The sequence below is a fragment of the Trichoderma ghanense genome (genome assembly GCF_004382785.1).
Source record: "Trichoderma ghanense strain CCMA-1212 chromosome Unknown scaffold_6, whole genome shotgun sequence".
NCBI classification, from domain to species: Eukaryota; Fungi; Ascomycota; class Sordariomycetes; order Hypocreales; family Hypocreaceae; genus Trichoderma; species Trichoderma ghanense.
Window position 1 is genome coordinate 1,157,857 of NW_027395669.1, and position 12,243 is coordinate 1,170,099.

The 12,243-nt window shown below is 52.2% G+C and overlaps 2 protein-coding genes across 2 annotated transcripts; one reads left to right on the forward strand and one right to left on the reverse strand.

Moving 5' to 3' along the window:
- Positions 1-180: 180 nt before the first annotated feature.
- Positions 181-9,463, forward strand: CCMA1212_005988 (uncharacterized protein; the record flags this gene model as incomplete). The annotated part of the gene is made up of 8 exons (XM_073703229.1): positions 181-217; positions 280-333; positions 395-437; positions 496-1,947; positions 2,003-2,340; positions 2,398-6,865; positions 6,922-9,365; positions 9,444-9,463. The coding sequence occupies 8 exons, from the start codon at positions 181-183 to the stop codon at positions 9,461-9,463; spliced, it is 8,856 nt and encodes a 2,951-aa protein (XP_073558435.1).
- Positions 9,464-10,007: 544 nt separating this feature from the next.
- Positions 10,008-11,780, reverse strand: CCMA1212_005989 (uncharacterized protein; the record flags this gene model as incomplete). The annotated part of the gene is made up of 2 exons (XM_073703230.1): positions 10,008-10,085; positions 10,152-11,780. 2 exons carry the CDS (start codon positions 11,778-11,780, stop codon positions 10,008-10,010), a joined length of 1,707 nt encoding a protein of 568 aa, XP_073558436.1.
- Between the last annotated feature and the right edge of the window lie 463 nt (positions 11,781-12,243).

Sequence of the window (12,243 nt, forward strand, 5' to 3'; positions counted from 1 at the left end):
TTGCGTGCAGCTTTGGCTAATAGCGTGCGGTATTCACACATAGAGACGCTATCGCGACGACGCGACGGCCTCAGGACCAGACAGCACCCATCCAAATCCCAATGCGCATCAGATGGACGGGCATAGTCGCATCATAGACTGTAGATTCGACGGTCATTTACTTCAGAAGCAAAAGAAACAATGGCCTCTCATGGATCAAGCGTCACGCTCTTAGCGAGTGCGTCTTTCGTCTCATGCTCTCTCTTACGACGGTTTTGTTGTTACTAACCATGACTGTAGGTAAGATCAGATCAAAAGAAGGCACTGTCAAGGTCCGCGAAGAAGCTCTTAATGGTAAACGAAGAAGAAGAATGCTTGACTCGATTATAGTCTATGATTAACAACGTTTTGGTAGAGTTATTACAGCTTCTCAAACTCCCCGGCAACTCCACGAATCTGTATGACACATTCCAGTCCCCTGCGTGGAGTCCACCCTATGGCTCTAACATTGTCCAGCTCTGATTTAGGAGATAAAAGCTGGCACGAAATATTCGAAGCCATATTCAGCTTTGTCATCATCGACAAAGCAAACTTCTATGAGATCAAGAAGCCAAGCGCGAACGCAACCGCCAAGGCAAAGGCGAAACCACAGCCACAACCGAAGGCAAAGTCAACTGACAGTGCCTCTGGGCGGCGTCTGGTGACATGTGCAGCCGCTGTCAGAATGGCAGCCATCCGGGGAGCCTCCAAGATAGGACGGAAGACGGTACTTGCCATCGTGGACCACATCACCCAAGTCTTGCTTGGCCCTGACGATGACTTCACCCTGCCGCTATTACAGGGCTATGTCAAAGCCTTGACGGAGATCGTATCCCGCCACGGCCATGCTGAGGTCTTAGCCAGAAAGAATGCCGAACCGTGGCAGGTTTGTGTCGACTTTTTTCTCAATGTAGCCTCACATCTTCTTCCTAGCGAAGAAGATACGGCTACGTTGCCTCATCTCAGGAGGGCTTCCCCCGCGCCGCCTGCCTCTTCGTCCCGATCCCTGCCCAGGTCAAACCCGTCTCTGCAAGCACAGCGCCATAACGGACAAGGATACGGTGACACTCTGAAGGACGCGCTTGAAGGACTCTATCACTTGATTTCGGCAGCAAATGCCCCTCTCCTCCGGGGAACAAGTGACATAACTAATCTCGCCTTGAGGATCCTTGGTACAAAGTATCTCAATCTAGGTTCCACGCAGACACTGTGCTTCTCGATCATCAATGTCGTCTTTCAAGCTACCGAAGCAGACAACCTGGACGATGCAGTTGCCTTGGCGAGAGCTACACTACCACATATGGGATACTGGTGGCGTCCCGAAAGGTTCTCTCAAGACGAAATCATCAAGGCTTTGAGAAACGAGATTTCAAGGAGTATCTTTCTCATGCATCTACATCTGGAGCATCTCGCGATCAATCTCTGGGACGTGACTGTACGCGAAGACGTGGGAAATCTTGTTGAGCCTCTATGGCAGGAGTACTCCAAGAGGAGCGAGGCATTTCGCCTACAACATGCCGATCTGACCTTCACCTCATCATCTTCACGAGGACACATCATGCAGCTTGGTCTATTTGGACTCCGCCCTCATAATGCCGAAGGGGAGGGGCACTGGGCCGTCCTTCAGAACCTTGCCTTTTTGGAGGCTATGCTGCTGCGTCGTCAGAAAGAGACCGTGGATACGGATGTTGATAATGGCGAGCAACCAAGGAAAAGGCGACGGATTCATCAAGATCCGCACCCCATCAGGGTCAAGCTCAAATCGAAACACGAGGGAACTATTCGGACTGCCTTGCAACTGGTGCCATTCATGCTTGCAACCAGTACTTTAAGTCACGGTGAGATCTGTGAACTGCTTGGAGACCTTGTCAGCTTTGCCGGAGATAACGACGCCATCACGGCGTCTTGGGCCCTGATTGCCTGCTCTAGGTGAGATACCAAACCTTAGCTGTCTGTGTCTGTTCACCGCTGACACCATAGACAGTTGCGCGTTGTGGTCCGAGGAGTGTCGAGTGCAGCTGGACATATGGAGGCAAATATGGCATCTGGCTGCCCGTTCAGTCAGCCTTCCGGCGACAAGCCGTGCCGCTTGCCTTGTTCTGCACATCATCATCGAAACTGACATTCTGCCGTATCACGATATTTCGGAAAATGTAAACAACATGATTACGACTGCGGATCTAAATGGACCTGGCATCTTGTGCGATACGTCTCTCGCATTGATGACACACTTATTCCATGTTCGCAACTCTCGGCTGCCCAGCACCAGTCAGAGCACATCAAGCCACATCATAAGATGGGTTTTCTCACGGTGGAATCCGAGTAGGTCTCGAAGTCGAGAGGCAGGGTGAGCTATGCTAATCGTGGACTTGAAACTAGGCGAACTGTCATATGCGTCGTTCCAATCCGCGCATGTGAGTCCCATTGACCTCGTCAACATCTTGCGACTATGCTGCGGAGCCCAGCCAATTCCCTCAACCCGTCATGACACTACGTTCGGCGGTTCCTTGAGCGAGGCGTGGATATCGCAGAGAGAGATTGGAGATTTCAACGAATATCTGCTTCTGCTGGGGCATGAGACTGGTGCTACCATCCCCAACGAGTGTTGTTATTCGTCGGCTGAAGAAGCCTTTCCTCTCGCGGCAGACACTACAAGCTTTCTGACTCTGAAGAAGCTCGTCTTAGAACTGCTCTATCCCAGACTCGAAGAGCTGAAAGAGGTGTGTTTGTCGTGGACCAAGAAAGCCAGCAATGGGGGAACCCAGATCACATTGAATCCTTTTCAAAGCCTCATGTCAGCATGCATTGCGGGAGCATTACTGGTTCCGTTTCTGGGCGGTCTGAACTCGACTCAATCTGCTGCCCTAGAAGCGCTTATAATGGAGCTAGCTGAGGGTGGCCTTTCGACAGCGCTGGATTCCGTGGAGCCTGCAGCGTTCATCGACTTGACTTTGAAAGAGCTGCGGCCTTGCATACCTGACATCGGCACAGCGACTCTGACCCGGATGAGTGCAGAGAATGCTACTATTGCCAGCCTTCTCTCCCGGCTCTCCGAACGCATAGAGCAGCGGCAGCCAAGTCAGCGCTCAGGTGGCCACACAGACACTATGGATATTGACGACGACTTCGACTCATACACAAGCCCAGCCCTGTCGACGTCTAGCGCCAGTTTCATCCTTCCGAGGCACAATGTCCAACTCTGCTCGAATCCTCAAGTATTCAGCATTGATACGAGACTACGGTTGATGCTCCTGAGGCTCATTCATCACGACAGACGCCAGCTTGGCCTATTGCCGGCTCCGTATGTCCATGACCTCCTAGCATTGCCTGATGAAGAGCTGCTTGCGTGCCAACGTCTCCTCATTGAGATCGTCAGATCAGATCTTCTCGTGAATGGAGAAGCAGCTCTGGCTATCGTGGAGAGGCTCGGAAGGATAGTCGGCAACCCGGAATATCAGTACTGTGAAGTTGCCCAAACCACCTGCCTCGAGGTCCTTGACGGTCTGAGCAACATCTGGCTCCAAGATGACGGAAGCCTGGCGGATATGGTGGGCGATCTGTATGATCATTTCGTCAAAGTCTGCTTCCCTTCCAACGTCCTGTCTACAAAGACGCAGATGTCCCTTGCTCGCTTGTTCTTCACCTTGCTAAGGGTCAGTCCCAGATACGGAAGTGACCTCGGACTTGATTCTTGTCGAACCTCGCTGCTTCTGATCCTCAAGGAAGCGCCAATGAAAGTTAAATGCTTCATCGCGGAGAGGGTGGCTGATATATTCGAACTCTTCATCTTGATGCTGCACGATGATGTTTTCCTGGATGTTCTGGACAGCCTCCCGACAGATGGAGACAGCCAAGCGGGCATTGCCTTTCGCTTGCTGGTGCTGTCTAAGATGGCTTGCAGCTGGCCTACTCTCCTGAGGAGGTGCACCTATCATATTTTCGAGATCCCGGGCAAGATTCCTCAAGCCTCCGACTACGCAAAGAGATGTTTAGCTGACATTGCTGTCGTTCTCAATCTCAAGTCTCCAGCAGAGATTTTTCGGTTATTCTCTCGCCAGCTTCTATTTACCTGGCTCGAAAAAAACACGGTGGAAAGCATTCCGTATGCCATCTTCGGATACGCCCGCCTTGGGGATCTGCTGAAATCAGCACAGGCCGAAGCCATCGGCCTTACAACAATGCGAGGGCAGGACTCTGGGAGTGCAGACATAGCTCGACTGATTGGCATCTCGGAGCCTCAGCTCATCCAGCAAAACTTCCCAACAGCACTGTCATATGGCTTGCTTTTTGCAGCCACCGAGGGAGGCCCCAAAAGGACAAAGGCAGAAGAGCGCATAAGAAGTAAGTTGGGCGCCAAAGCATATATCGAGTCGGTATATATCCATTTTGTCGACATTGTGGCTCTCTTCTTTGATCTCATCGATCAAGAAAGCTCGGATGAAAAGCTCTTTATGAGAACCACGCAGCTCAAATATGCCGGCGAAAACCTACAAGCGATCAAGGCCATTGCGCACTCACCAGTTACCCTTCCGCCAAATCAGCAGCCTATGTTCAAAGCAAAGCATGTCTTCAACGAACTTATGCACCTTTGCCGGGGCACAGAGTTCCAGTTTCACGACCTCTGGACACCAGCGGTAGTCGTTGCCATCGCTCGAAGGCTGTTCAATACGGTACATCCAGCCCTCGGCTCTCTCCACGCATGTTCCGTCCTCCGCAAGGTAAGGATATTGGTCAGCTTGGCCGGGCAAGTTGCCTTGGAATCATATTGCTTGGAAATGTTATTGAGCTCTATCCGGAGCTTTCTTGTCGACTCTGAATGCGCAGACGATGCGCTCGGGCTGAGCCAGTATCTGCTTTCTCGAGGGAAAGCATACTTGGCCCAGGCGCCGTCATTCCTCGCCGGATACTCTCTGTCGGCTTTGGCGTCACTGAGGGTGTTCCTCGAGTCCAGTCAGTCGAACACCACTCAAGAAAGCCAGTTCAAGGCTACCATGAGCAAGGCGCAGAAGTTTCACAAGTGGTTCAGCCAGTACCTCTCAGAATACACTTCCCCTAGGTTTGAAAGCCAGCAGCAGAATGACTTGTTCAAATCCATCACTACATCGGCAGCTCATATACGGTCTTCCGGCAATGCAGAGAAGAACACATCGGAAAGTGAGCTGCTGCTGGATATCCTGAACGACGAGATAGCAGCCAGGCAGCTTCTCAATGAGTCTTCGCGCCAGCTTGCCCTCGGACTTCTCTGCGGCGATTTCACAATTCCGACACACAACAGAAACGACGTGGTGGAAAGTGACGAGCAGGCCATCGCGCATGTTTCAGCGGTTTGGAAGAGCTGCGGAGCTCAAAACCTCAGTGACAATTACCTGTCTTGGGCAGGACGAGTTGTCGGCCGTTCCTTTCTTGCCTCTGGTACCATTCCCGAAGATATTTGGCGGGAGTCGCGTCTCGATCAATACGAAAAGATCGCTCCAGGGCCACATGGGTCTGAAATGGGACTCCTCAATATCCTTCAGGATCTTACGACGAATCCGGACTCTGTCACAGCTGGGTTGGCCGAAGCCGCGTTGCGGGGTGCGATCTCGCAGGCTGTTGCTGAAGACGACGGGCCACTTGTCACGGCTGGTCAGCAAAGCCTGTCCGAGTCGCTCTTCAATGCATCACAATGGGGCTCCTATCGCATCCCGCCTTCAGAAACAGCACCTACTGGGCTGCCGGAAGATGAACAGTTCTCGTGGGCTGAAGATGTCACCTCACAGAGCTGGCTGCCTCGGCTGAGCGCATTCCTTGCCCAGTCGGTGCCACAGTCGATACTCCTCTCTGTTCTGTCGCCGGTGCTTCTTCGAGTCAAGGGTTTTGCTGAGAGAGCCTTTCCCTTCATCGTCCACCTGGTGCTCTACTTCCAGTTGGAGCAGCAGCAGGTTATCAAGAAGTCACTGTCTGGAGCTATGAAGGGGTGGCTCGCGTCGACTGATCAAAGAGCCAAAGAGAACATCAAACTCCTGATCAATTCGATCCTTTACCTCAGAACCCAAGAGTACCCCAGAGAGACGTCTATCGTCGATCGACTGCATTGGCTGGATATCGACTACAGCATGGCAGCGTCGTCCGCAACTCATTGCGGCATGCATAAGACGGCTCTGCTCTTTGCTGAGATTGCCGCCTCTGAGACAGCCCGCGCATCTCGCAGATCGTCCGTGACCACAGAAGCCGACCTGAACGAAACCCTGTTGGCAATCTTTGAGAATATTGACGATCCAGACGCATACTATGGCTTGCCCGAGGAGGCAAACCTATCAAATATCCTGTCTCGTTTGGAATACGAACAGGAAGGGACAAAGAATCTCGCATTCCGAGGCGCTCAGTACGACAGCCACATCCGTCTACGACAGAATACATCTGACTCAGATGCCCATGCTTTGGTCAAGGCCCTGGGCGCCCTTGGATTCGCCGGGCTTTCACATTCCCTGATGCAAACGCAACAGAATCAGGGCTCAACTCCGTCTTCCATCGAGAGCACGTTTCACACAGCCAGGAGACTCGAGATATGGAACCTTCCTGTGCCAGCCGCAAGCGATCACTTTGCTGTCGTGACATACAAAGCGTATCAGACGATGCATCAGGCTACAAATCTCTCGGCCACCAGGACAGCTATATACGAAGGCTTTGCGCGGACGATGAAGAATCTGGTCGGCAACAATCGCAATGCAACGGCACTGAGAAGTCGGCTAGGAGCTTTGGCGGCGCTCTCCGAGCTGGATGAGATCTTGAGCATCGCGGACGCGACAGAGCTGGAAGGCCTGATGAGTCGGTTTCAGGAACGCAGTCAATGGATGAAGAGCGGATTGTAAGTGGAAGGCTGCTAGAGTGCAATCGAGGATACCGTTGCTAAACCATGAATAGATATGACGATGTAAGCCAGATTCTGTCGTGCCGGGGAACAACAATGAGCATGTTTACTCAACACGCGTCGCTTCTCGCAAATGCCTCTCTGTCTGTGGCGGGGATACGGCAGATGGAGATCAAATCGATGCTCTTGGCATCTGGCATCTATCGTTATCACCAGGCTACACAGGAGTCGTTGAACATTTCGACGGCTCTGAGTGACCTCATCAAGCCATGCGAAGACTTGGGCGTTCACGTCGATGTCGCCGTCAAGATCGAAGTTGCAAATTCTCTGTGGGATCACGGAGAGATGAGCTCCTCGATCAAGATGCTTCAGGGCATTGACAACGTCACGGCTCTCAAGAGACAGACAATACCCGTGAGCCGGTCTGACCTGCTGTCCAAGATTGGCCACAGGATGTCTGTCGCGCGCCTAGAAAAGCCTCGAGACATACAGAAGAAGTATCTGGAGCCGGCACTGAAGGAGCTCAAGGGCGGCGTCGAAGCAAAGGAGGCAGGCTTGGTGTTCCACCAATTTGCCGTCTTCTGCGACGAGCAGCTCCAAGACCCAGACAGCTTGGAGGATCTCAAGCGGTTGCAAAGCTTGAAGAAGGGCAAGAATGATGAAGTCGAGGAGCTCAAGTCGCTCATCGCGTCTACCAGAGACTCGCAGCTCAAGGCCAAGTACTCGCACGTTCTCGCGAAAGAAAAGCAGTGGCTTGACCTCGACGAGCAGGAGCTGCGCCGTGTCGAAATGACTCGCAGCGAGTTCGTCCGCCTGAGCCTCGAAAACTATCTCCTGTCCCTGGCGTCTTCAGACGAGCACAACAACGACGCCTTGCGATTCACAGCGCTGTGGCTCGAGAGGTCGGACGACGACGCGACGAACAATGCAGTGACGCGACACCTCTCGAAAGTGCCCACGGCCAAGTTCGCAGGCCTCATGAGCCAGCTGACCTCGCGACTGCAGAACCAAGACACGCCGTTCCAGGAGCTGCTCTCGAATCTGGTGTACAACATATGCGTGGATCATCCTTACCACGGCATGTACCACATCTGGTCCGGCACCAAAGCGAGAGTGCAGCAAAAGGACGAGGTTGCAGTTCTTCGCGTCAGGGCCAACGACAAGATCGCGCAGAAGCTGGCGAGCACCAACGCCGTTGCCGACATCTGGCTCGCCATTGAGAAAACGAGCAAGCACTATCACGTCCTCGCTCTGGAGAGGGACCAGGCAAAGTACAAGTCGGGCGCAAAGGTCGCGCTGAAAGACTCCCCGGCGGCGAGAAACCTGATGAGCTACCTTGCCAAGTTCCGCATACCTCCCCCGACGATGCATATCGAAGTCAACGCCAACAAGGACTACTCCGACGTTCCCTTGATCTCGAGGCTGGAGCCGACCATGAGCATCGCCTCGGGCGTGAGCGCGCCCAAGATCATCACGGCCATTGGAACGGATGGCGCAAAGTACAAGCAGCTGGTCAAGGGTGGCTCAGACGACCTCCGTCAAGACGCCATCATGGAGCAAGTCTTTGCGGCGGTCTCCTCTCTCCTGAAGCTCCACAGGGCTACAAGGCAGAGGAACCTCGGCATTCGAACATACAAAGTGCTTCCCCTGACGGCCTCGTCCGGACTGATCGAGTTCGTCCGCGACACGATCCCTCTCCATGATTTTCTCATGCCAGCACATGAACGGTACCACCCCCGCGATCTCAAGGGAACGCAGTGCCGAAAGGAGATATTCAGCGTCCAAAACAGGCCCGTGGACCAGCGCATCAGCACATACCGAAAGGTCACGGAGAGGTTCCAGCCCGTCATGCGCTACTTCTTCATGGAGTACTTTGTCGACCCGGACGAGTGGTTCGTCAAGCGTCTCGCATACACGCGAAGCACGGCCGCCATTTCAATGCTCGGCCACGTCCTCGGCCTAGGCGACCGCCACGGCCACAACATCCTGCTCGACACAAAGACGGGCGAGGTCGTCCACATTGATCTAGGCATCGCCTTTGAAACAGGCAGAATCCTGCCCGTGCCGGAGCTCGTCCCCTTCCGCCTGACCAGAGACATCGTCGACGGCATGGGCATCACAAAGACGGAGGGCGTGTTCCGCCGCTGCTGCGAAATGACCCTCGACGCCCTCCGCGAGGAACAATACTCCATCATGACCATCCTCGACGTCCTGCGCTACGATCCCCTCTACAGCTGGTCCGTCTCGCCCGTCCGCCTGGCCAAGCTGCAAAAGGCGCGCCAGGACGACGGCGCGGCCATGGACGACGCGGATCAGGCCGACGTGGATACCAAGAAGGGCAAGAAGGCGGGCAGTCATATGAATGAGCCGTCAGAGGGAGACCGAGCGCTGGAGGTGGTGAGGAAGAAGCTTTCAAAGACGTTGAGCGTGACGGCGACGGTGAATGATTTGATCAATCAAGCTACGGATGAGCGGAATCTTGCGGTGTTGTACTGTGGTGAGTTTAAGCCTTTCAGAAAATATTGTGTTTTGACTGTATTACCTGTTCGTTGGAAATACTGACTTTGTCTCACAGGATGGGCAGCATATGCGTGAAGAACATGGTGTATATTCTTGTTGCTGCTGTGATATTATAGTCATGATGGCACCCGTCACATAGGGCCACGTCCATTCAAATATACGGGATCCCGTCAAGCGTTTCCCTTGATTGTGATGTCCATTTTAAGGGGGGGCTCTCCAGGATCCCAACTTGGCTATCCAGCATCCCACGTTTGTAAATATAGAGTAGCATAGCTACTGACGACTCTTTATATACTCTGTTTACTAGACATTAATAGAAGCTGATGATCAGAGTAGAAGGCTGTGGCAATAGTAGCAGAAATTTAAATCTCTTCTAATATAGCGGTAGCAGTATGATTTGCTAGGTGTTGAATAGCCACTTGTTATATTTTTTTTTTTTTTTTTTTTTTTTTTTTTTTTTTTTTTTTTATTTTTTTTTTTTTTTTTTTTTTTTTTTTTTTTTTTTTTTTTTTTTTTTTTTTTTTTTTTTTTTTTTTTTTTTTTTTTGCGTCCTAAAAATCTAAAATGGGTTGTTACATGATGAGCTTGCGCGCGAGAGCTTACTGAAATTGAGACCCGACTACAATGGTGGACCAATTGAGTCTGGGGGAATCGGGATTCTGAAGGGGTCCGTGATATAATGACTCCTGTTTGTTGGCTGTAGATGTTCAGTATGCAACAAAAAGAAAAAGAAAATCAGCTTCCGCGCATTGGATGAACGCACCTTCAGTGGCATGTACCTTTCTTCATTCAGAATCTGTCGTAGCGAAACACGTCGGATGACTAGGTCTGGAAGCTCTAGGAGGAGCATCGCATCGCCGTGACATCGTACCTCGTCACCGTCAATGCTTTCGTAAATGACCCTCAGTCCATTTGATGAAGGCTCAGACGCCAGAGATTGCCAGGCCTGAATGACGGGGGCCTGCAAAAGAAACTCCCAGGTGCCCCTCCAGGTGATGGTAGAAGCATGACCTTGTTCTGTAGCGGCCTCATACTTGAAGAGCGCGGCAAGCTTTTGTCGTCCATTCCATATTTGCAATGTTTCAAGCTTTGGCATATAAGCAGCCGCTCGTGCTGCTGCTCGAAGCATCTTTGTGATTCGCGTGTCATCTTGATCGGGCGCCAACAGCTGTGAAGTAAGGAACAAACGCCTCAGATTGGGCCACCGTTTGGGAGGTTGACCTTCGTCCAAAGCAAAGAAACTCTCTGCGTCCACCATGAATGATGCTGAAAGAGAGTCATGATTACCACCAACCTCATAGAGGGTTCGACTCAGTTCAGGATTTGGTGGGCGAATACGTGAGCAATCCCCGTCCCAGTAAGCATCCACGTAGCGCTGGTTGAAATTCTCGAAAATGGTGAACCTGCTCAGCCTCCGAATGCTAGGCGACTCGAGGAGAGTAAGGTAACCTTGGGGAAAGAAAAACAGGGTGTTAGTGAAACTGTGTACCACCGAGAAAATGATGTATGCTGTTTGAGCAGTACGCTTGGGGGAGAATGCCGTCTCACCATCATCTCTATAACTCTGGAGCATGTCATCCCACTCCCTCCATGGTTCAAAGTGCAGCTCGCACAATCTTGGGAATCGGGTGAGCAATTCAGCCAGAGCTTCAGGCTCCCAGCGCCGGCGGGTTTGTTGACGCAAGAGCAGACGCGTGATGGCCGGCACCAGTGCTAACTCTCTCCACCATTCAAGACCATCCGTCTGCTCATCGTCGGATTCGTCTGGCTGATCGTCCAAGATGCGGGTGAAGACATTTTGGACGGCAGCCTGAGCCGTGCAAACGCTCTTATCGGTAGTATTCCACCGATGCCGTGCATCATCAACCTCGCAAGGAGCTGCCTGATTGAACCGTGGAATGGAAGAATAGCCTTGATTCGATGAAGCATCATCTTCATCATCGTCTGGTTCGAATGTGAGATACTTGAACCAGTGCTCCCGATCACTGGTTGAGTAGACACTGATATCGAGCGTCAAAGGGCTGCTGCAGTCCCAGGCGCTCAGGACTGAGAGAAGAGATTGAATGGCCGTTTTGATGAGAAGGTCGTCTGCGTCGCTGTTGAACATTGGAACGTCATCGTTCTCACCATCAGGTGAACAGGTGTCGCAACCGTAGCGTGCCAATTCCACGCAAAGCCACAAGTACCGCACACGAGATCGATTGCGACGAGTCATGTCATCAAGCTCCGTGATGCGTGACGCTGTGACTCTTATCCGTTTGAAAGTCTGTGGCTCGATCACTGCCTGCCATTCTCGCGACACGGCGGCAAAGGGCGCCAACTCGCGGCCATCTTTGACCAAAGTCTCGAGTATCATGCGCCTGACTTCCACAGGCAGGTTGGGCAGGGGCATTTTTGTTTCGATTATGAAATCCGAGGTAGGAGTTCGAGTTTTGATAGGTAGAATCGAGGTTGGATTGCGCTTCGACTGGAAGGAAACCAGCGTGAGGAGCGAGAATGAGGTTGATGTTTTTGTTTTTGTTTTTGAAGGCACGGCTTTGGCGTCTCTGACTCGTCGGTATCTTGAGAGTAAGGAGCTTCCCATAACATTCGCGAACGATGACGAGGCCTTGAGGGGTCTCAAGGGAAGGCACCCTCTTGCACGGCGCTGTCATAGTGAGGTATCGGTGGCTTCTGGTTGTAGGTATGGGGAACCATGTTGGAGTCAACGCCATGGGGATTCATCGAGTGCTTGACTTTGTATGTGACGAGCACCTGAAGCCAATCCACTGCTGAAGAGCCGACGAACATGATGAGCCTCGTTATCGAAGGAGAGCTCTGCAGAATGGAAAGGAGAGGAGTGGCATGTGCTGATG